This window comes from Apostichopus japonicus, chromosome 15 (assembly GCF_037975245.1).
Source record: "Apostichopus japonicus isolate 1M-3 chromosome 15, ASM3797524v1, whole genome shotgun sequence".
Taxonomy (NCBI): domain Eukaryota; kingdom Metazoa; phylum Echinodermata; class Holothuroidea; order Aspidochirotida; family Stichopodidae; genus Apostichopus; species Apostichopus japonicus.
Window position 1 is genome coordinate 2,012,514 of NC_092575.1, and position 22,527 is coordinate 2,035,040.

The 22,527-nt window shown below is 37.5% G+C and overlaps 1 protein-coding gene across 3 annotated transcripts in view; it reads right to left on the reverse strand.

The window, feature by feature from the left end:
* The window catches only part of LOC139980801 (alpha-N-acetylgalactosaminide alpha-2,6-sialyltransferase 2-like), a 31,230-nt gene extending 12,604 nt beyond the window's left edge, over positions 1–18,626 (reverse strand). Inside the window, exons 1-7 of one of the 3 annotated variants that reach the window (XM_071992740.1) lie at positions 18,499–18,626; positions 9,149–9,283; positions 8,362–8,548; positions 3,996–4,164; positions 3,235–3,409; positions 2,530–2,668; positions 1,560–1,663 (exon numbers count right to left, since the gene is read on the reverse strand). In XM_071992740.1, coding sequence (XP_071848841.1) covers positions 1,560–1,663; positions 2,530–2,668; positions 3,235–3,409; positions 3,996–4,164; positions 8,362–8,548; positions 9,149–9,283; positions 18,499–18,590 — 1,001 coding nt within the window. In that variant the 5' untranslated portion in view covers positions 18,591–18,626. Of the gene's footprint in view, positions 1–1,559; positions 1,664–2,529; positions 2,669–3,234; positions 3,410–3,995; positions 4,165–8,361; positions 8,549–9,148; positions 9,284–14,060; positions 15,628–18,267; positions 18,469–18,498 lie in introns of those variants that run through there. The other 2 variants (XM_071992741.1, XM_071992742.1) reach the window with 2 other exon arrangements.
* Between the last annotated feature and the right edge of the window lie 3,901 nt (positions 18,627–22,527).

Below are 22,527 nucleotides of genomic sequence, written 5' to 3' on the forward strand. Positions count from 1 at the left end.
CTTCGCACACGAAGGTCACACGGGTGTCAACCAATTGACATTTTTGATCGGAAGGTACCTTTGATATCCAAATCTAGCATCAAAACCAAACATTTCCTTTTTTGCTCGTTTCCTCCCAAAATAAGCACATTTTTTCTAATGTGACCTTTGACCTTTTGACCTTGATTTCAGATGTAGTTTAATCTCCTGATTCCAAAAAACAAAACGACAAGTCTGTACCACCATCCTAACTCCGACCGAAAAACTTTGACCCCATATAACTTCGCACATAAAGGTCACACGGGGTCAACCTATTGACATTTATGATCAGAAGGTACCTTTGACATCTGAAAATAGCATCGAAACTGTAAAAATCCCCAAAAACACGTAAAGGTCACCAGAGGTCAAATTGAGGTCAAGGGTCACCCAGATGCGGGTCGACAATTGGATAACATTGAAGCAACTCCCAACCCTAACGGACATTTCGTTCTCAAGTTATCGCAAAAATACTAGTTTTTTATCATTACTTGACCTTTGGTGACCTCGGATCACATGACCGTTAAGTTTGAAAATGCTCCCCTAACCAGTTCACAACTTGTCCCAAAATATCAATCTTGTCACACATTGGCACTGGGAGTTATTGCAGTTTTAATATTTTCGGTTTTTGGACCATAACTGACCTTTGGTGACCTTTGTGGGCACCAGAAACAATAGGGCACACCTTCTCCATATGGCGGATCTATAGTCCAAGTTTGGCCTCAATCCAACATTCCCTTATTGAGATAGAGCGTACCCAAGCAAGTGTCACAGACACACACACGCACATACACACATACATACATACATACATACATACACACACACGCCAACCTGACTGCATAGGTTCCTTTTGCTAAAGCAAGGAACCAATAAAGAATGTTTAGATGCAACTTGCAAGGCCTCAGAAGTGCCATTTCCAGCAATCTGAGAGGCATATTTTGCCAAAAGAAAATCTTGTACGCTACGCGCCAACCGATGGTGGCGCTCCGCTTAGATAGTGTCACGGGAACTTTCGGGCACAAAAGTTTCTGCCCCCCCCAACCGAAATGGTCCCGTACGCCTATGATGTTCTGTACCTAGAGATTTCACTTTTCTCTGAAACAAAAAAAGTCATAAATCCTTCCATCAATCTGTTTGGATATAAAACAACAGCCAACTAGAGGCCTATGCCAAACGTATCACAATTGTAACATCATTTTACTTGTGCTGCTATATGTATGCATATTTCTTGTATGCCATGAACTTGCATTTTACTTGTATTGCCATGAATATGCATACTTCTTGTACCATGACTATGCATATTTTTGTACCATGAATAAGCATACTTCTTGAACTCCATGAATATGCATATATGTCCTCTACAAAGAGAACACCTAACTATAACAGTTAGGCTTAATTATAAGGATATGTCCAAAACAAAGTGCATTTCCATGAACAAAACAACACACTTTCTATGCATATATTTCCTAGCTAAGATGTGGATAATTGGGTGTAAAGAATGCTCCAGTAGATCATTATGACTTCCAATGACAAAGCCTTACCTGTGGTATTTATCCGCACTTCTGGGTAACGTATTACCGGCAAAATGTGCCCCAAAATACATGTAGGTCCACTCATTGTCTGCAAAGACCAGGTATCGTATACCCTAGTGATATGTGAAAACAATGAAGCAATGCTGATAGATAAATATATGTAAACACTTACACATTGATGTATATACAAAAGATTAACTTATTAGCATCTATTTTAATTTTCTCTCCTTGTTTTGTATTTTTGAGCCTTCTTAACTGTACACAGAAGTTACAAAGATATGATTACAATCTAATCTTGAACTCAGAAATATCTTGATACAACTTTTACTGATTGGCCAGCAATTTCTGGTGATTTTAATAATCCTACCAGTCACTGCTACATACGACACATCAAATTGAGACATTCCCAAAGATGTTATTTGTCTTCTTCTTTTTTCTTTTTTTTCATCAAATAGACATAAACTGCTCCATTAAATCATGTTTGTCTGCATCCTATTCTACAGATTGTGTTTTGCAAACATATTTTCATGCGCGCATAAAATTAATCATGTTTCAAAAACACAATAAGGAACTTTTTGAATTTTTCCTTCATTATTTGAGGAGTAGACCTAAATAAACTTCACTTTTCACAATTTTTTTTGCAATCTTGTCGAATATCAACACTTGTCCAAGATCACTATACAGTATCAAGTCTCACATACAGTATCACATACATATCACATAGAGTATCATATACATACAGTATCACTATACAGCATCACTATACAGTATCAAGTATCACATGCATATCACATACATATCACATACAGTATCATATACTGTACATACAATATCATAAACATACAGTATCACTATACAGTATCAAGTATCACATACAGAATCACATACATATCACATACAGTATCATATACATACAGTATCACTATACAGTATCAAGTAACTTTGACATAAAGAAAAGAAGGCTGGAATTATCTCTTACCGGAGGGGAAGGCGGTGCTGTAAACCCAAATTTTCTGCTCCCTCCTAGGGTGTTTGAAAGGGTTACCATGGTAAAACAATAGAAGGAGGTCTTGCCACCCACATCCTTTTCAAAACCTTTGGTTAATGCTGTGTTGACCCTGCAAGACGATAGAGGTTCGTGAGATCGAAATTTACTGGAACACTCAAACGTATGAGACCGACCGATAAGATAAACATGTACATTACAGCGCAAGTTACATTGTAGCGGTAATTGAGGGCCTTAGATACAAATATTGATGGTTCACCTGTCAAACGGGTACAAAACTACCAAACGTTTGTTTTTATTATGGAGACTAATTACTTTGTAATACTGTTATAATTTGGAATGTTCCTTTGCCGAAAAATTGACACATCTGTCTGTTTCATATTTTTGAGACATTTAAGTCTTTCAGACCCCCCCCCCCCCCGAAAAAATGTGACTTTTGTTTCAAACATGTTTAATTTATTATTTATATGTTACTCAAGGACCTGATGTTTTATTTACCCTACACAGGCTTTTTGCAACTATATCAAGCACAGTTTTGCTAACAATGTTTTTTCTTTTCTTTGCTCTCCTTAATATTATTCAATTTAATTTAACGAGAGCGTATATTTAACCCCAATTTTTTTCTCCCGTTTTATATGAGAAACAAATTCTCCTTTCACAGCTGGCATAATGAAGTACCTGAAGACATAATCGTGTGAGTCGATCTCCGCCCCCATCTTGGATCCGTTCAGGATTCCGCCATTGCCGATGATCGCGCATCTTATGCATTCTTTCTTCTCTTCGGCGTGAAGTAGATCGTCGAACATGTAACGGTTGTTTTCCGACGTTAATTTATGGATTGTGGAAGAAAGATCTGAAGAGAAGATACATCTAGAATTACCGAGAGTCAGAGAGTTTGATTCGATCCCAGTTTCTCAAATTAATAAACTTGGATATTTTTCAAACAAGTTTTTTGTGATAGACAATTTCGGCCTCTTACGCTTGAACCTGGAAAGTCCAATTTGTGAGGAAAGTGATGACATTAATCAAATAAATTTAAAAAAATTATTTCTATTTCATTTGAATGTCTTTCTTTCTTGGTTTTTTCTTCTCACCGGCCTTATAAAAAAGGAATGACATCATAGCAAAAACATCTGGAAATGAACCCCCCGGAGCTTAGAATATGTACAGTGTCAACACAAACTGTGAAGGCATATATATCTGCCACATAATTGTGGGTTTTAGATTTCGTAAATGTTAGATTTGGGTGGAGGAGGAGAAGGTTGAGGAGTAGGAGGAGGGGGACATGAAGGAGGACCAGTTACACAGTGGGTCATGGGGGGGTACAATGATGTATGCTGAAACCAGCGTCCAGACTAGATAGATGATAAAAGTGCAATTGTAGGGTGGAAATAGGTAAGAGCAGTGCGAAATAAACTGTACAGTCAAATATCGCTTACTTTTGTAGTGCATATTATGAAACCCGTTGATGTTGAGAAATCTTGACATCCTCTTATATTCCGTGGGATTCAGATGCTTATCCCAGATCAAGATTGGCATATCCTCGATGAACTTGTGCTTGATGAGTGAGTTGTTCGCTATTCTTAACCGCACGCTTGTTGGACATTTCTGCATGGGAAGGAAAAAAAAAATCTTTTCAGTCATTCTTTCATTCTATATTCAGTATCGTCCCACTTCAATTTCTAAACCTCAAAGCACTTGGCATGAATAATTAGTACTAGCAACCAACTTACCTGTCCCCTCTCAAGAAAAGCACTCTCGTCAACATAATCTACAGTACTAACAGGTAGGCAACTACACATTGACATGCAAAGCACCTACTGTACCTACAGTACGTTGCAACATTGTGCAGCCACATACATCCATGCGTGGACAGCCGAGAGAGGTTTTAACCTAAAAACTGTACCTCTGATAGGGCCAACCTACATTAGTGCACAAGTTAACTGTACCTCATGTTGGGTTAATTTTCAGTTCCAGTTTTGGAAGACAATTTTTATGGAAAAGATGTTTAATTGCTCCTTTGATCAATACAGACTATTTTTAAAGGCATTAGAAGTCAAATGTTGAGATTGCAGTCCCCTAGATGTTATGACTTTCAAATCAACAACTTCTTACTGTCTATCCAACTCAACTACACTACTGTACCTTGATTGGTGGGACCATGGAATCTATAGAAAGCATCTTAAATATGTACAAAATGAATATGTATTAAAGCTTTATAATAATAATATTGAGGATTTAAAAAATGCAGACATATCCACTGATAACTGTGCTCAAGGCACATAACAATATTACCCTGGTCAACGATAACCTGTCAAACAGAGAGACAATCCCTCCCACATGGCAACGCTAAACAGCCCCCAACTGACATTTTATCTCACAGGTCCAAATTTACACACCAGGGTGAAGAGAGGCAATGGAGATAAAGTGCCTTGCCAAAGGACACAACGTAATGATCTGGCCAGGACTCGAACCTGCAAGCCTTAGATCACAAGTTGACTGCCTTAACCACTGGACCACAATGCTTTCATATTCTTGTGTAAGTAAGACAGTGCAGTTGAGCAAGTTATTGTAATTGGTTGAGTGATATCTTACTCATTAGCTGTCTACAGCCAGATATATCATAAACTGACTAGATAAAATCAATCATCAATTGCTGAATAGTTATCAGGGTGGGTTTTTTGATCTTCTTAAATCGTATAAGGTTGCAAACTTCTGTAAATGTTTAGGACTGCAAATTTACTTACTAATTAATGATCACAATAGACAAAAAGTAAATAAATTCAATGAAAATTAAATGTAAAATAGTGTTAATTGTACGCTGTCTAATTACTGTCAATGGTAGCAATGTTTTATACAACTTGTTAGGATTTGTGGCAAAGGTGTTTAACCACAGGCTTTCACTGAAACACAGAGATGTTCATATCTGCCGTTCAAGGTATTAATCTCTACCAGTTCAATATGGGGAGGGGGTGGGGGGAAGGAATTTTCTATTCATTCTATAAACTAACTTGAAACATTCTACAAAAATTTGCTAGCCAAGCAACTATAATGTAAAAATATCTCTCTTGTATGCTAGCTTGTTTCAGCAGTTTTTTCGTACCCAAACTGTTAAGCTGACCTAGAAAATTAATTAATTTTCTACCAGCTTAACAGTTTGTGCTGAACTCCTTTTCAAAGTACTCTAAAGTACTTTGAAAGGAGTTCAGTATACCCTGTGACGAAATTTGATTTACCAACTGAGCGACAATTTTTCCTGAAGTAGCCAATCCATACAGTGTGTGGTTTTCAAGTGTGAAAGCGACCCTTTCAGAAGTTAACTTCTTTATCAGATTTAATGGGACTTGAATAGACACATTGTTTAAAGGCCTTTTCAAAGCTTCTACTGCTATGACCTGCAGTGGACTACTTTCTTCTTTTTTTTTATAAAATCTTTATTCCTTGTGTGAAGTACAAAAACGTTGCCAAATGCTGTCTGTTAGGTAGATCTGAGTGTACAGTATATACATATATATACATATATATATTAGTGTTTACACGGGTCCAAAAATCGGGAACCTGGTACCCGAGGGCCGTTACCCCTCGGGTATCCGGGTACCCGGAAAAAATTTGTTCACCCTCGTGTATCACGATTTTCAAGAAATTACATATTGGATGCTGTAATAAATGCATTATAGGCCTATTCTCTACTGACAATGTTTACATGTTCAAATACGTAGGTGTTAGATAAGGTATAAAACCTCCCTCAATAATTTTTATTTGCTTCTGTTTCTTTCATTAACTTGTTAATAAATTAATTATTTAATTATAATTAGCATTACTACTAACATCGCACTGCCGCCGCTGCTTATGCTAGCTCGTGCACGTCTATTGGATCAAACCATATAAATATTCAATTTAGCTCTTAAACAGTTTTTAATACTACTACTATATATTATGCAGGCCCAGGGTTAGCATTAGCCGCGAGATTGCGCGATTCGCGCAATTTGATCGCATTTGGAATAAACGATTAGTAAAAGCCACTTGCGATTACTATTTTTTAGTTATCCCGTCTATAATCCATAAACATCGCGTAAAATTCCTTGTCAGCCTTTCCTTCTTTGAAATAAACGAAGGAATAAATAATAATTTCTTCCACATGTTAGCCTAACACCACACTAAGTCAATGAGAAATCTAGTTAAGCCTAACCATCTGTTTATTTGCTGGACTTGTGACGCAGTTATAAGACATCCATGGAATACTTTCGTTACTGCTGTTACGTTCGACCACATGGTTGCCTAACACCACACTAAGTCAATGGGGGTAGTCTAGCCTAGCCATCTGTTTATTAGCTGAAATTGTGACGCAGTTATAAGATATCTATGGAAAGCTTTCGTTATTGCTGTTATCTTCGAACACATGGTAGCCTAACAACACACTAAGTCAATGGGAAATCAGCCTAACCATCGGTTTGCAAATTGTTTTTTTAAACAATCACACTTTGTGTACGATTCGGGTAATAAATTAGGAACCAGGTAGTATCACGATGAGCGGGCCCCTTCGTTATTGCTGTTATCTTCGACCACATTGTAGCCTAACACCACACTAAGTCAATGGGAAATCTGCCTAACCGTCGGTTTGCCAATTTTTTTTATTTTTTTTTATTTTAAATTAGGATTCGGGTAATAAATTAGGAACCGGGTAGTATCGCGTCGAGCGGGTACCCGGATAACCCGTGTAAACACTAATATATATATATATATACATTTATATATATATATAGGGCGAAATTGAACAATAGGGGGGGTGGAAATTTGACGTTTAGGCGAAAAAGTTGTTTCGCCTTAACGTTTTGACTACCATTTCTAGGCATAATTTTATCGTCGCAAATGGTCTTATCTTGTTCTCCACTGTCTAAAACTAGGGTTTGGTTAGTTTTAGGGTCAGAGGTTAGGGAGTATATGAGGAATTAATGTTTTATTTTAGTGTGTAAATCAATGGGGATTTCGCCCAACCGTCAAATTTAGCCGAATATATATATATATATATATATATATATATATATATATATATATATATATATATATATATGCAATTGTATCATATAAATAAATATATGTAGAATAGAGACAGTTGTGAGAGAAGTGAAGGAAATTTTTGTAAAATAATTTACATATTTACATTATAAAGTGTTACAATATTTTCAAATTATGTACAAATGCTACATTGCAGGGCTAGAGTAACTCAAGTTAAATCAACACCACACAGAATGAAGTTTAACAGAGAAATTAGGAAGAAATAACGAGGATTGCTGTCTTGTCCTTGTGAAAGAGAACCACAGCCAGTTTTCTGTACTTATTTAACGATTGTGAATTACAGTAATCACAAACAGAATGATCCACTAAACCAATTTTTGCCATATTTCTTTTTTTGGGGGGGTTCATTTTTACCGTTGCATAATTTGCAATTTTCCCCTATTTTGTTCAAGTTCTAAATAAACACTTATGTGCAATTCAAACTTATTACAATACCTCATTCTATTCATTCAGGACTTTTGATTAAGTACAAGACACAGGGCTGGAGATGGAGGGCAGGGGGAGGGGCATCATTCTCATTTCAAGAAACATTTTGTTTGTTTTACTGTAGCATGATTCTTTCAGAATTGGATGTACAGGGTTTTTTTTGTTAATCAGCCAACTGAAATATCTCTGTATGACTTTTACATTGCACATACTGTAAATTATCAGAAAAATAACTGACCGAAAAAAAGGCAATGAAATGAAATTTGAAAAGGAAGGGAAAAAATCGTTGCCATTTGTATTCACCTTGTACAAGAGGTATTGGTCGTCGTGGTAATAGTTTTTTTCTTCTTCGTATAATTCCTTCGGGGAAATCTCTGGTAAATCTGGCATAGGGACATCTTCAACTTCCATCGTTTCTGCTATCTTGCGACTCAAGCTGCTGCTGTTGAAAAATGCTTTAAAGGACCCGTTCACTGCGACCCTGTTAGATCTAAAAATGGAGGAGTGAGGAAAGAACGAAAAGAGATTTTTACTTTTATACTAGAACTGGATTCGAACCCAGTGAGGTCAGGGTGACGTCAGAGATTGTTAGAAAAGAACATGAGGTCGCTGTTTCAAATTCTGTTCCAGCCAAAATGTCTTTTCCTCTTCTCCACGGAAATATTTATTGTTTTCAATGGCTTAATGTGTCTACAGTGTAGTATTTATGCAATCTGTAGCACTGTATCTCAAGTGATACGGATCAGTGTACAATAGGCCAATTTCGTTACAACTTTACAGGCCTGCAAATACCAGTGCATGGGAAGAGAAACTCATAACCTGGGCTTTTTTTTTTCATTCTGTTGGAAAACACAACCAGTCGGTTGACTCCCTTGGGAAGAGCATCACAAAGAATGCAAGGCAACCCCATTTGTATATAAATTACTTTTTATCTTCTTAACTAACCCAAGTGTATTTAATTTTTCTTTCCATCAATTGGAATCAAAAGGCAGAGCTCATGACTACAGATTGTTCAGGGAAATGTTTGTAAGACTTTCGGTCCTCAAATTGGGCATTTTCGGAACGGGACGCTATATAATGAGTTACTTACAATTTGTGGATGACGTCCAAGTCGGTAAATTTCTTCAAAAGCTGGGGAATGGTCGAGCCTTCCTCCACGGACCAGAGCCGAATCGCAAAATAGAATGAACAGAACATGATCACCAGAAGAAAGAAGAGTTTGGGACTGTTTGGGAAGAAAGAGAAAGAATGTCTTATGACTTGGAAGCCAAAAAAAAAACAAAGTGATCATCAGCCTTAATACTGTACACATTCCATAACTTCCCTGTTTGGATGATCAGTTTAATGAAAGCACCAAACTTTATAAACTGTAGGTCTATATTAACCTCTTCTCCATTAATTTGTAATGCACTTCCTACTGTATCTAACTACAGCACAGTACACTGTCCCTTCTCAAATCAATTTTTTAAATAACCTGAAGGAGAGACAACAAACTAAGCCATCATTAGGTCTACATTATGTGATCGAGGTAAACTGTTCAAGGATGTGCCCAGGATATCCTGAGTGCCGGGTAAACTGATCGCCGTCCTGTGGGAGGGGTCTAAGGGGGAGGGCATGTCCCCCTCCCCTTTGAGAAATTTTTTGAAGGTGCTCAGATGCCAAATGCTGGCACTTGTGTAGCTTTTTAAGCACATACACAAATACTAGTTTTGCTAACAATTTACATTTTTTCAATTTTTTCTTCAATTTATGTTGAATACAGTATATCAGGATTTTAGATGAAAATAGTGCTGGGCGGGATGCACGATTTTTAAGACAGTGCTGGGCGGTAATTTTTGGTGCTGGGTGTGGCCGCCCAGTGCCGCCCAGCGTGGGCACATCCCTGCTGTTACAGGAACATCTTCCCCAACCTGCAAACGAAAATCTTTTTTTTCATAAATTTGGGAGATATCACAGTTTTCTTTTTTACACACAAGGCCACAGACTTGATCAAGTCTAAATAAATATGAAATCAATATTCCAAACTGGCTGAAATGTTTGTTTTTCCCCCTATTAAAATGTTTATTTTGGGTTATGTACAATACTGTAGATGGGTTTTGTAAATAATGTTGAATCAAAAATATTGAACTTCCTAACAAAACCCTGACGATGGCATTGGTTTCAGTGTTGATCAACACAGTTAACAGTTTACCTTGAAAATATGAAAAGGCAAACAACCAAGAGAAACTAACAGGTTTCAGATCTTAGGGGCATTATGACATCAAAGCTTTACAAAATGGCAGCTGCCAGACAGGAGGATTATTACACTAGGATATATGCCAAAAAGGACAAGATTTTTCTTAGATGTTTTGGGTACAATCATAGGTGTAGGAGCCCACTTTGATTTGGGGGGGATGTAACGACTTGCCCGAAGAATATAACCAAAATTTTTCACTTGCTTCGCTTGCGTGCAACATCTGACAGTGCACATCATATAGACATGCATCAGTTATTACATCGCATGCCAATTGCATACAATCATATGCCATGTTATTACCCCTTTCATAAATGGTTATAACTTTTGGGGAAGTCGTTACAATAATAATGATAATAATATAAGTGTAACCAATGAAAAACACATTGCAATTTATTTTTCTTTCTGTAGGTGCCCGAAAAATTCTCAGAATATTGCCCAAATTTTCACAAAAATATTTCGTTGGGTGGGGGGAGGGCTGCAGCCCCCCCCCCGACTCCCACGCCTAAGGATACAATAGTTGTTCTTGGCAAAGATTGTTGGTCATGCCAGAGGTGAAGGTTGGGTTTTGTGTCTCTCCTTTAAGCATCTCTCCAATACCGTACCTAACCAGCCACTTATAGTGTACAGTACATGTATCTATCCACACTCAATACAGTATAAGTACTGTATACTACCTGTAGTTGCAGACTGAATTTGGTAACACTGTATTGTAACACTGTATCACCTCTAACCTACTTTATTGTCAATTAAAACCTTCCCTTTCAAACTGCACATGTGTACATTATATGCTTGTATGTACTCAAAATCCGTACTCTAGATATATATACAGTATATTGCTTAAATAATTGTTTATATGCTAAAACAACACAGAGGACTTTGTTAGTACTGTACTGCACTGCACTGTACTGGGAACCAGCTGTTGGAAATGGGACGATTATGAAATAAGATAAGAGGCAATCAGCAAAGATTTGCAGACTGTACTTAAGTGTAATCAATCAGACACGACATAACTTTTGTTCTAATGTAATTATTTAATAATAGTTTTTACATGTTACATTTAAAATGTCATTATATTGTTTGCTACTCTTGCTAAGCCCATCTGTACCAGCTATACAGTACAGTAGATTGATCACTCAGCAAAATAATATCAACTTCACTGCAGTATGTAACCGGATTATTTGTTAAGATATTAATCATAGTTTGTCAGGAAGTTAATAATGAAGGAATTCGTACTGCATGAAAAGAGTAATGCATGAAAGACTCTTTGTCTACAGTGCTCACAGCATTTTCATCAGCTCATTGCAGACAATACAGTTATGTCTGTGAATTACATAATGCGTGTGAAATCATTTAAAATAACCATATAAGGTAAAACAAAAAGGTGTATATACCTCATGAATCATATTATCATGTGGAAACCGGTCATAACTGAACCATGATGGCGAAGGATACTGGGTGCACACAGTCGGGCATATAGATAATGTGCACTACCAAAATTGCAAACTTATTATAATACTCAATGCTGGACTCTCTACCTGCAGACACACAGTACTGTACGTACCTGTACAAACTTTACAAAAGTAATTTAATATATTTATCCACCCAAGTTCACATCCTGTACGGTAATTACACCACTGTGATAAAATAAAACTCTGGTATTAACTATACCACAGAAATTACTGGGATCAGCGATTCACCTCTTAAAATGAATAACTATAGATCCATAGACACATACAGTACACTGTGGTAAAGGTACACTGACTGTTCAATACAGTTGGCTAACACTAGCAGAGCACTTGGCTAAAATCGTATGTACACTGAGTAGTTTAACAATCACAGTTTTACAGCATTTTCTACAGATATTTATTACCGTTTTGTTTACCCACACGAATGTGCAGGTGTACACAGCAAAAGGGTGCGGTAGAGCCAATGGTCTTGTCGGGTTCATACTGCAGGTCCATGTTTGAACATCTCAGGGATCAAATGGATATGAAATGGATATGAAATGGAGTACTGTACAGTAACTTCCACGACTGGTAATGTCAGTATTTAACTAAACTGACAGTGCTCAGCCTCAGGTACAAATCACCACAGTTCAGGGAGATTTCATTACACTTACTACAGTAGTACTACAGTAGTTCTGTACTTATATACTTGATAACTGCTGTACTGTACTATACAATACTGTATACTATAGATACTATACTATACTATACAGTTACTATACTATACTATACTATGCTGTACTTAACTGTACAGTACTGCACAGCACTGTACAGTACCGTACCATACCATATTTATTTATACAAAGGTAGAGTACAATAGACAGTCTACAGTACATTTATACTGTAGTACATACAGTACTGTACCAATAACATATAGATCACTTACACATAGGCAAAGATACTTAAAGCAATTGAGTAACTTTGACATGAACTTGTTCATCATACACATGTGGCAACGGCAGAAACGAATGACATTATCATCACATGATCAAAACATTTGATTTGTACATAGACCTACTGTACTGTACTGCACAGGTTTACTATGTACAGTATCTGTAATATGTGATGTGACATTTTCATGTCACATTTAACCATTTTTTAATGAACTACTGAAGTACTGAATAATAAAGATATCCCTTTAAGAGGAAGCAAATTTTGCAAATTTGATGATATTTTGTGAATGCATCTGGCAAGAGCAGAGTGAACAATATCATTACGGCCATTGATATTATTATTATTATTATAATGATTTCACAAGTTCTGTACTCACAAAGTACTGTTTGCAGACCAAAACTGTACTGTAGATCATAAATTAAGAAAGAAACACTGACATATGTACAGTAAGCAGTCAATTTACAAGCCAATGTACAGTACATACAGTTACACTGTACTGAACAGGTATACACTGTAAAAGCATATGACATCACAACAACATCTTTGATGTGACAAGACCGTCATTTACTAATCAGGTAATAACTCCGAGCGAAATGCTACGGAAAAATTTGGTCAACCTTGCTACATTTACACCTATGTACGGTATACTTAGCAAGATAAATAGCATCTTTTTTTTCTTACACAGGATGGACCATCTTCAGTAGTATTTTATGACAGCAAAAAGTCAGAACCTTCAAAACTACTTCACAAAATCTGCTAGCACTGAAAACTTATTTCCTATCACTTTTTTATTTTTTATACATCAGAATAAGTAGCATAACTAGTAGTTATTTTATATCAATTGGGTTTGTTTACAATTTAAATTAACTGTGAGTCCTCTACTGTCCTTTGCAGATCTTTCAAACTTTTACTTGTACTATAAACATGATCAATTGTGTAGCTGTACACTTGTACAGTATACCACACAAACTTGCCTGTCTAAAAGGAGCTTTGGAACAATTTCTGGCAATTTTAGAGAAATGATATTCACTTTAAATTCCCACAAACCAAACAATGCCATTCACTAGCTTAACAAGTCAAGTTTAAATTCAAATAATAGAGCAAAAAAGTCAAGCACTTTATCTGATTGTTTTGCACATGTACTGTATGAAAATAATCAAATGTATACAGCACTTGTCTGGGCAACACACTCCTTTCTATCCACATTTGTCACCAATTATAACTCATTGCTATAATAAGATAAGCATACCCATGCTTATATAAAGTACTTAAACTTGTTTTAACCCTACTGTGAAACAGCTGTGGGGAAAACAATATCATAAGTAAAACATGAATACAATAATAAAAATTAAAACTTTTGTCCTTACTTTCGTTTACTCTCTGATGCAGCCATTTTGTCAGGAAGTCACTTGAAATTCTCGCTGCAATGTTTTTTCTCACCGGAACACTTAACTGCTTCACTTTACAGCACTATCGTCTCTTTTCATAACTATGACAGCTGAATTAAGTGTGGTCTTTGCATCCCCAGGTAGCCCAGGATGTGATACAAGGTTCAGTTAAATTTACTCACATATAACCTTACTTCAAACTGTGCCAATACTGCTCATCAAAGTATTTTGTGAAGAATGTCCCAGTAATAACAAACACAATACATCTTTGTCACTTTCAAAAGTGCTCAGCACTTAAATTTAACCAGCCAGAATTATCTATCATTTCAACAGAATATATAACCTGCATTGATCCAACAGAGACTTGGTTTGTACATCCCGTACAAACTAAAGATGTTGATAGAAGATATCGCGAGTAGTCAGCGTTTAGCATTGAAGGCAGTACTATTCCATTGTAATAATCATAGGGTGACAGGCACTATTATTAACAGATCCTCATGGCACGTTACAGTACTTGTCAGTTTGTACATCACGCATAAAGTTTACGCCTATATCAATATTTGTTAAGACTGTTTGTGTTACTTTAGCTAAAACAAGCACAAATTCCTGTGTGTATTTATACCAAGCAAGTAGGCTACTGTATGTTATCAATTTACAATATTTCATCAAGATAATATTGATCTTAATAATGTTACGTTACATAACATTGACATTGTAAGGTACATACATTTTGCATGGTCCTAGGCTAGTAACACTAACAGTTACGCTAGCAAGCACATGATTGTATTGACTATTTGTCAACTGTTACTACTTCTAGTGTTACTGTTACTGTTAGTGTTACTGTACACAGTAAGATGCAAGTTACAATACACACTACTGCTAATCTGGAAATTTTTCAACACTTGTATTTTAAACATGCAATAAACAGATATGACCAGTCTTCTTTATATAGTCGCTTTTCTACCTTAGCACATAATAACATTAACAATGCACGGTGGACCTACGTAGGCTATCGCTTAGTAGTAGTTAGTAGTTTAACTTTAACTTAGGCTGTCATAGCACAATCCACTGTTTTATGCGATTTGCTGAATACAAACAATTCCATAGCAATATAAATACAAAAATTTCTTCCCTCTTCGCTTCCAAAAGCACGGAAACTAACTACAAATCAGTAAATTCCAGACAGAATTCAATTTCACGTCGAGGGGATTCAGATCTGCGAGATACAAGTAGACAGTATTTGCACGAAATACTAGTTTATACGTTGACATGATCTCGACGATAAAGGAAGCGATACGTTAACTCAACGAGGTAAATGAATCTGGAGGATTCATGTCAATTGGGTGCGCGCGTACCATGTATGGAGGGTCATGTGATGTGTTCCAGGGTGGTACTATACTGATATTTCTCTGTAGCAGTTCGAGAACAGTGTTAGTGACTTCGTGAAAGATTGGTCGGTTCGGACATGGGAACTAACGGCATAAGAAGGTACTGGTACTTCAGGCCTACGAAATAGTGCTAATATGCTAACGTTCAACCTTATTCTCTTGAATGAAGTCAGGCTTTCTACATAATCTTACTTATTAATACAGCTCTAGGGGCAAGCTTTATCTCATATGGCCTAACGTTATTACTACACGCTATAAGTGAGTGTAGAAATGGGAAATGTGGGGAAATGTTTAGTTCAGTGCAACCACGGAATTCTCCATGGAACAGAGCCTAATGCTGTTCGACGGGAATATAGCTATCACGTTAGGCTACAGGCACGGTTATTGCTAGGTAACGGGTGTCGTCTGCTGCTCTAAGCGCGCAAACTCATTTACGTACTAGTTGGGTGAAATCATCATGCGTAATAGGGAGAGTAGTATATTAGTACCACCCTGGAACACATCACATGACCCTCCATACATGGTACGCGCGTGCGCGCTTATTTACTGTGTGATAGTTTCTCCAGATTCATTTACCTCGTTGCGTTAACTTTCTTGAGGGTGTACTAACATATATATCGACTAAGATGAGCACACTTCCGATGCGAAAGTTGTGGTGTATTGTCACAACATTTTTGTGCAGGTCGAAATAAAATCAACCCACCTCCTCATTCTAGAGAACAGTAAATATCTTAACCCGTTTATGTAGTTCTACATCCTTTCTAATAACTAAACTAACATTGCGGTTTATACTGCAAACGTGCTTCAACAATGAACCATGATCAAATCGGGTTAAATGACCACCCCATGATCATAGTATATAGAATACAGGCCCACATCAATATAAAAAACAAAATAAATTTGCACCTTGTTTTAATCCGTGTAGGTTGTTCATGGGTTACAATGGGGTAGACACGGTTGGTTGATGATGTTCAGAATTCTTTGTACCGATATTAATGAGGTGTATACGTATAGCCATAAGGTTACCTGAGTCTTGAGACATGAAATGCAAACTTGGTTAGGCTACGCGGCGATGTATGTTTCAGTTAACTTCAGAGATATCATGGAACATGCACAGTTGCATTCTAACCTATACATTACATAAACAAAAGGCGGCAATTTGAAAGATGTAAGTCATTGCATTGATCGATTGTGATTCATTTTGATTCCTTAATTGTGATGTCGATCTAGGGGAAGATATATAGTAACGTTACACAAGTTGGTGTTGCGCAATTGCTATAAATGCTGTGCTATATAACTACTATACATGGATCAAACATATTTTAGAAACTTTTTTTTGTTTCGCGAATTCCGGCAGAATTTACACACATATAACGTTAGTAGAACATTTAGTTCAAACTAGCGAGCACCTCTTCGCTGTGACACTTCTGTTAAATAGTGTAGCACTTTCCGGTATTCTAGCGAGATGGCTCTTCATGAGCCACACCAATGAGTGATATCATGATCGGGCATCACATCACATGCTTAGCTTATACGTTTCCGCAAAGGATTTACTTTTACGTAACTGAGAGATTTGCTGGTATTAAAGTCATAATGCATCGTTGCATAGTCTGTATAATATATCAATATATTCTCTCTCACAGTATCATCATCGTCATCAGGGTTGTCACCACGCCGGGCGGCGCCGGGCGGTGCTATACCCATCTCTCAAAATTTCCGCCCGGTACTCAAGGTCAATTTCAGCCTTACCGCCCGGCACAAATTAGCCTATACAGTACCGCCAATAAGTAACTTGGTAAAGATTAGCGCGATTCAGTGCAAAACGCAGCTTAACTAATATTAACCCCGCGGATCACTGTCACAAATTACCCGGCTCTAAAAATGGTCTGGTGACAACCCTGATCGTCATGATCATTATTATTACTAGTCTTTTATTTTTATCATTACTGTTATAACTATCACAACTTACATTCGTATCCTAAATTTCGTCTTTCGTCCAAAATAAGCCAATCAACAATTATATGAATATGGGTAAAACGGAATATCACAAGCGTAGATTTTCCTTCATAGCTGCCAAAGAATGGAATAGTTTGCCAGCTGAATGCAAGCATGCCAAATCTTTACCTATTTTTAAACGTTTAGTCAATGAATTTTTCAAGTCTTAATCATCTCATTACGCTTTTATGTTCTATACCCATTTTACAGTTTTGTGATTTACTGTTGTATATTTGTATGTTTAATAGTCTTACTCTTTGTTTATTGTTTTATAATATTATTCTTTTTATATTGATTGTATTTTAGGGCCTCGGGGAAGATTAGCTTTGGCTAACCGAGTCACCCTTTTAAAGGTTAATAAATAAATAAAATAAAAAATGAATGTAAATTAATAAACAAAGATGGTATACGCCCGTTACTTAAAAGCTTTCAGTTTGTATTGTAGGCCTATCATAGATATTTATATATATTCTCTCCCAAAAGCATCGTCATATCCGCTTCTTCACCATCATTGTCTTTTATTGTTATCATTACTATTATGATAATCATAACAGATTCGTATTCTAAATTTCGTCTTTCACACCCCTTTACCCCCCCCCCCCGCCTTCACCCCCAGAAAGTCAATAACACAAAGAAATAATTTAAAATAAATTAACAAAGATGCTTACGTCAACGTAAATGTTATCAGAAGGATGAGTGGTCGGCGCGCCGTATAAAATTGCCGACTAAAATATTCATCACGGTTACACATAATAAAGGGATATTTAGCGTATACCATAAAAATTATACAATTTTTTACTTACCGTACAGAAATCAGCCTCGGTTGTAACATTTTGTTTTCACTATTGGAAGGTCCGTCGGACTATGTCTCAGATTGTAAATTATAACATATCTGTAAATTTAAACTATATAATTAAAATTATTCACAAAACTGGTTCTGTATATGATATACGGCAGTAGTCTCATCTCTGCCTATAGCTACTGTCGCTTTCTCAATACCTATAACCGTGACTATAAAAATTTACCAAACTTACCAGTTATTGTAAAAGTCAATATAGTGTTGTTTAGAAGAAGCGCCGTCCCGTTCATTTTTGTATTGATAAACACTGCTGCTTTCAACTGACATGCTCAGAAATACCACCTGTGGTCTAACGGATCGTTCGTGCCATGATATTAGCACGGTGCAAATAATCCAGTCATGACAACTACAACTTTAATGCGATTTTTATATATCGACGGTTCACAACGCAAAAGTTGATAATTACCAGAGTTGGGAGCCATCACTTTTAATTCATAACTTTCATTTTTAAGCTATAACTAGACCTTTGTCTGGTTAAAACATATCATGTTTTTATTTGATAGGGAAATATGGTTTTATGAATTTCACGTCACTTACATCTTTTGTACAGTTGATTGTGAGCTATAGATGAGGAAAAAATGTTGAGCATGAGCGCTCGGCGGCCCCACTGTTATGTGTGCTCAATTCGCATTACACCCCCCCCCCCACACCTCCATTTCAACATCGCATTGATACAATCCTCCTGATTTTTACAATGTTAGTATAGTTTATACTATCCAAGCCTGAAAACATGATGATGGTAACTACAACTATGCGAAAATATTATGTCCGTTTATGTGGCATAACATAGAGTATGTATCAATCCGCCAGCACGGGTGTTCTTCTATCTCAGGAAAAGTGCCGGCAACTTGAGCGGCATCAGGAGAGCATCTTTTTGATTATGCTATCAACAAAATCGGGATTGTTGGGCTTTGATGTTGAAAAGCATGAATGGAAGTACATGTGGTGCAAAAAAAAATTTGGTCAATTCATTCAATTTTTAGACAACTTTAGGCCTCCAAGGAGCAGCGTACGAAAATTGCTTACAACTAAGTGAAGAGGTTTGTTTACAAGTGAAGAAAACTTCAGGCTCTCATAGCAAAAAATATTCATTGTCATGGAAAGGCGATGACGCGTGAAACTACGTATTCAAAACGGGTTGAATCGGGTTAATAAGGGTTGATACGGGTCCAGTACGGGTTACTACGACATTGCTACGGGTTGATAAGGATTGTTTCGCCGGGTAGCTTCCCGGGTCTACTCCGTATAGTTACGGAAAACTTCCGGATAGCTACGACTCTCTTACGGGTTAATGCGGTTCAACTACGGTTTACAGACTGTTACGTTTCCCCTACGGGTAGTTACGGCTTGGTACGGTAATATGTTACCCCCGGGTCCCATGGGTTAGGGCTGCTACCGGGGTGGTTGCCTTTAGGGCTGCAGAAATGAGACCGAGATCACATGAGTCAAACAGCTCAATTTATTGGCAGATATAGAAGCGCATGTGAACGCACGATCCTACATAGGCACGCATGTGCACATTTAGTGCGCGTTTAGGTGCTTGTAATTTATATGGAACGCCAATTTGATAAATTTTGTAGGCCGTACTAATTATTTTTCCGCGCAACGTATACAAGGGACCTTCCTCCCGATGCAGTCATTCATTCCACACGGCTTGCTTCATACATAGAAGACACCTCGACAGAAGGAGATGTATATCTGGAACCAGGCCTAAGTCAACGTTGGATCCGGCCTCTGGTGGTGACTCTGCAGCTGCTTATGCTGGGCTCTTCCTTTCAGCTTGGTGCCCTCTTCTTTGGTGGTATGATGAACTGCAGTGACGTGGAGATATGTTCTGATCGATGGAGAAATGCAGAATGATTGACTTGTTGTGTAAGCATCTGGTTACGTGCTTTCACTGGTCGTGACCAGAGTGCATGAGCAGCCAGTTGGGACAATTTCCTAACGCTAATACCCCTCTAAACTGTACTCTAATATCATGCTTGCATCAAAGCACTGGTATATTGTCAGTACAATCAGTTACTAACCTTAATCTGATAGAAACATGATATTCATACTGCCCGTACTGGCAATACGATCGCTCTGAAGCGGGACATGACACTACAGTATAGAAAATATGGTCCCAAACTGGATAGAGCGAGGCAAGGAAATATGAATATTCATACAACAAAACACATAATATGAATAATTCATAATCTTCTCTCGCGGTGCACTTGTACTACAAAAACATTATGCTTCCGTTGGGTGGACGTACTTTATATGTTGCAAACAACTTATACGCTAGGAATGCACGGTTCAACATTTGCATCTCGGGCATATGTCGGTGATATCAGTGTTACTGTACTCTCGAACGAAAACTTCATTGTGTATTTGAGTTCAATGCACCATTAATTTACAACATATTTGTTTTATAACGTAATAGGATCCATTGCAAACAAAACAGTTCTCCTTTTGTGTAACCATGACAATATATTATTATTATATCTAACACACAACCCGTATATAGTTTGAACAATTAACACACACAAAACTCATTAAGTAGTGAGTCACGAACCAACTAGATGGCTTCCGTCGACAAATAACAACACGTGGCATCTTGTTTTGGTCAGTTTGATCAATCAATAAAAATTACAACGTGGCTCTAATTTCCGATGCGAATTAACACTTCACGCGATGGTAACTTAACTTCAAACATCAGAACAAAAAGACTGTCCTTAAAAAAAAAATCACAAAGTCAGCATGATGTGTCGTGTTGGCATATTGTGACGTCACCACAAGTCTTCTATGCTAAACTCACATTGGAGTAATTTGCGATAACTCACCAATACTATTCTCCCTTCACTACTACGCCACCCTCCCCGGAAAACATGCCTTTACACGGGCTACTGAGTACGTAAAAACACTGCATACTTAAACACTGGTTTGGTTTCCATGCGTTAACTATCATATAAGATCGATTCTTGCCCCCCCCCCCCCCCAACGTCTCTGAGATGGTCCTATATCCACTCTGACCGGTAACAGAAAGATGTATAATCAGATAACTGCAGTTAGCTCCAACTTTGATATATATAGGCTTGTCGTTTGACCAGAGGTAGTACTGTATAGCTAATGTTATATATCGTATCGGACACCGACAATGATGTTTGACGTGAAATTCAACTATACATAGACTCGAGTGATTCCTTCGAACAGAATGAGTCTTACTTGTCATGGGCGCAGATCCTGGTGGGGACAGCGGAACGCGTCCCCACCAACGCTTTTCAGTGGTGGGGACATGACATACTGTGTCCCCACCAATCTGTCTTGACTAATAGCTGCATTTCAAGTTCCCCTGTATTGAACTTTGGAGCAGTTTGATCCAGCATTGTGCAAATGACATGCAGCAGTTCTCATTTTATTATATATTTGATCCACAGTTGTTAAATATAGGACGGAAATCGCATTTGCGGTAGTCTTTGTTTTCTGGGAGAGGACCCCAGACCCATCGTATACAAAAGTCTACTTGGTATATGTGTCCCCTGATTTTTTTTCTGCAGACGCCCATGCATTTCCCCAAACTAAATATCTAAGCCATGAAATCTAAAAGTGAAGGTTTGGGGGCATCATTGGGTCTGGGAAGTGTTATTTCCGGCGATATGGGAGGTATATTTGCCCAAAAAAATCTCTACGCGCGAACCCATGGTCGCGCTCCGTTTAGATAGTGTCAGAGAACAGACACGCGTCCCCACCATTATATCCAAGACTGATCTGCGCCAATGTTATTTGTTAATACAAAAGAGCATATTCAATCAAAGTTATTGCAACATTAAATAGGAGGGCGCAATTATCTGTGTGGATAGGCTGCTGCGGGGCTGACAATGATGAAGGGAATATTGTATGGGTGTAACTATATACTTTTGACTTCTTTTTTGTGAGAGCTAGAAAGGAGTTGGGGCGGGGGAAAGAGATTAACACGAAACACACCACCAATCAATGAACGAGAAACAAAGGTTCAGAATTTACACTGACAATATTTTCCTGATAAACCTTATAAAAGAGTGACACACAAAGGTTATACAATTCCCAGCAGGCTTCCCACAACCCCCCCCCCCCCCCCGCCCCACGCTCCTCCTTTCTTTTATGTTGAAACCTCCCTCTGTGTCGCAAAAACTCGCACAGAAAAGAAAGAAATTGATAACTTGTTTAATAATGTTATAAGAAGCTG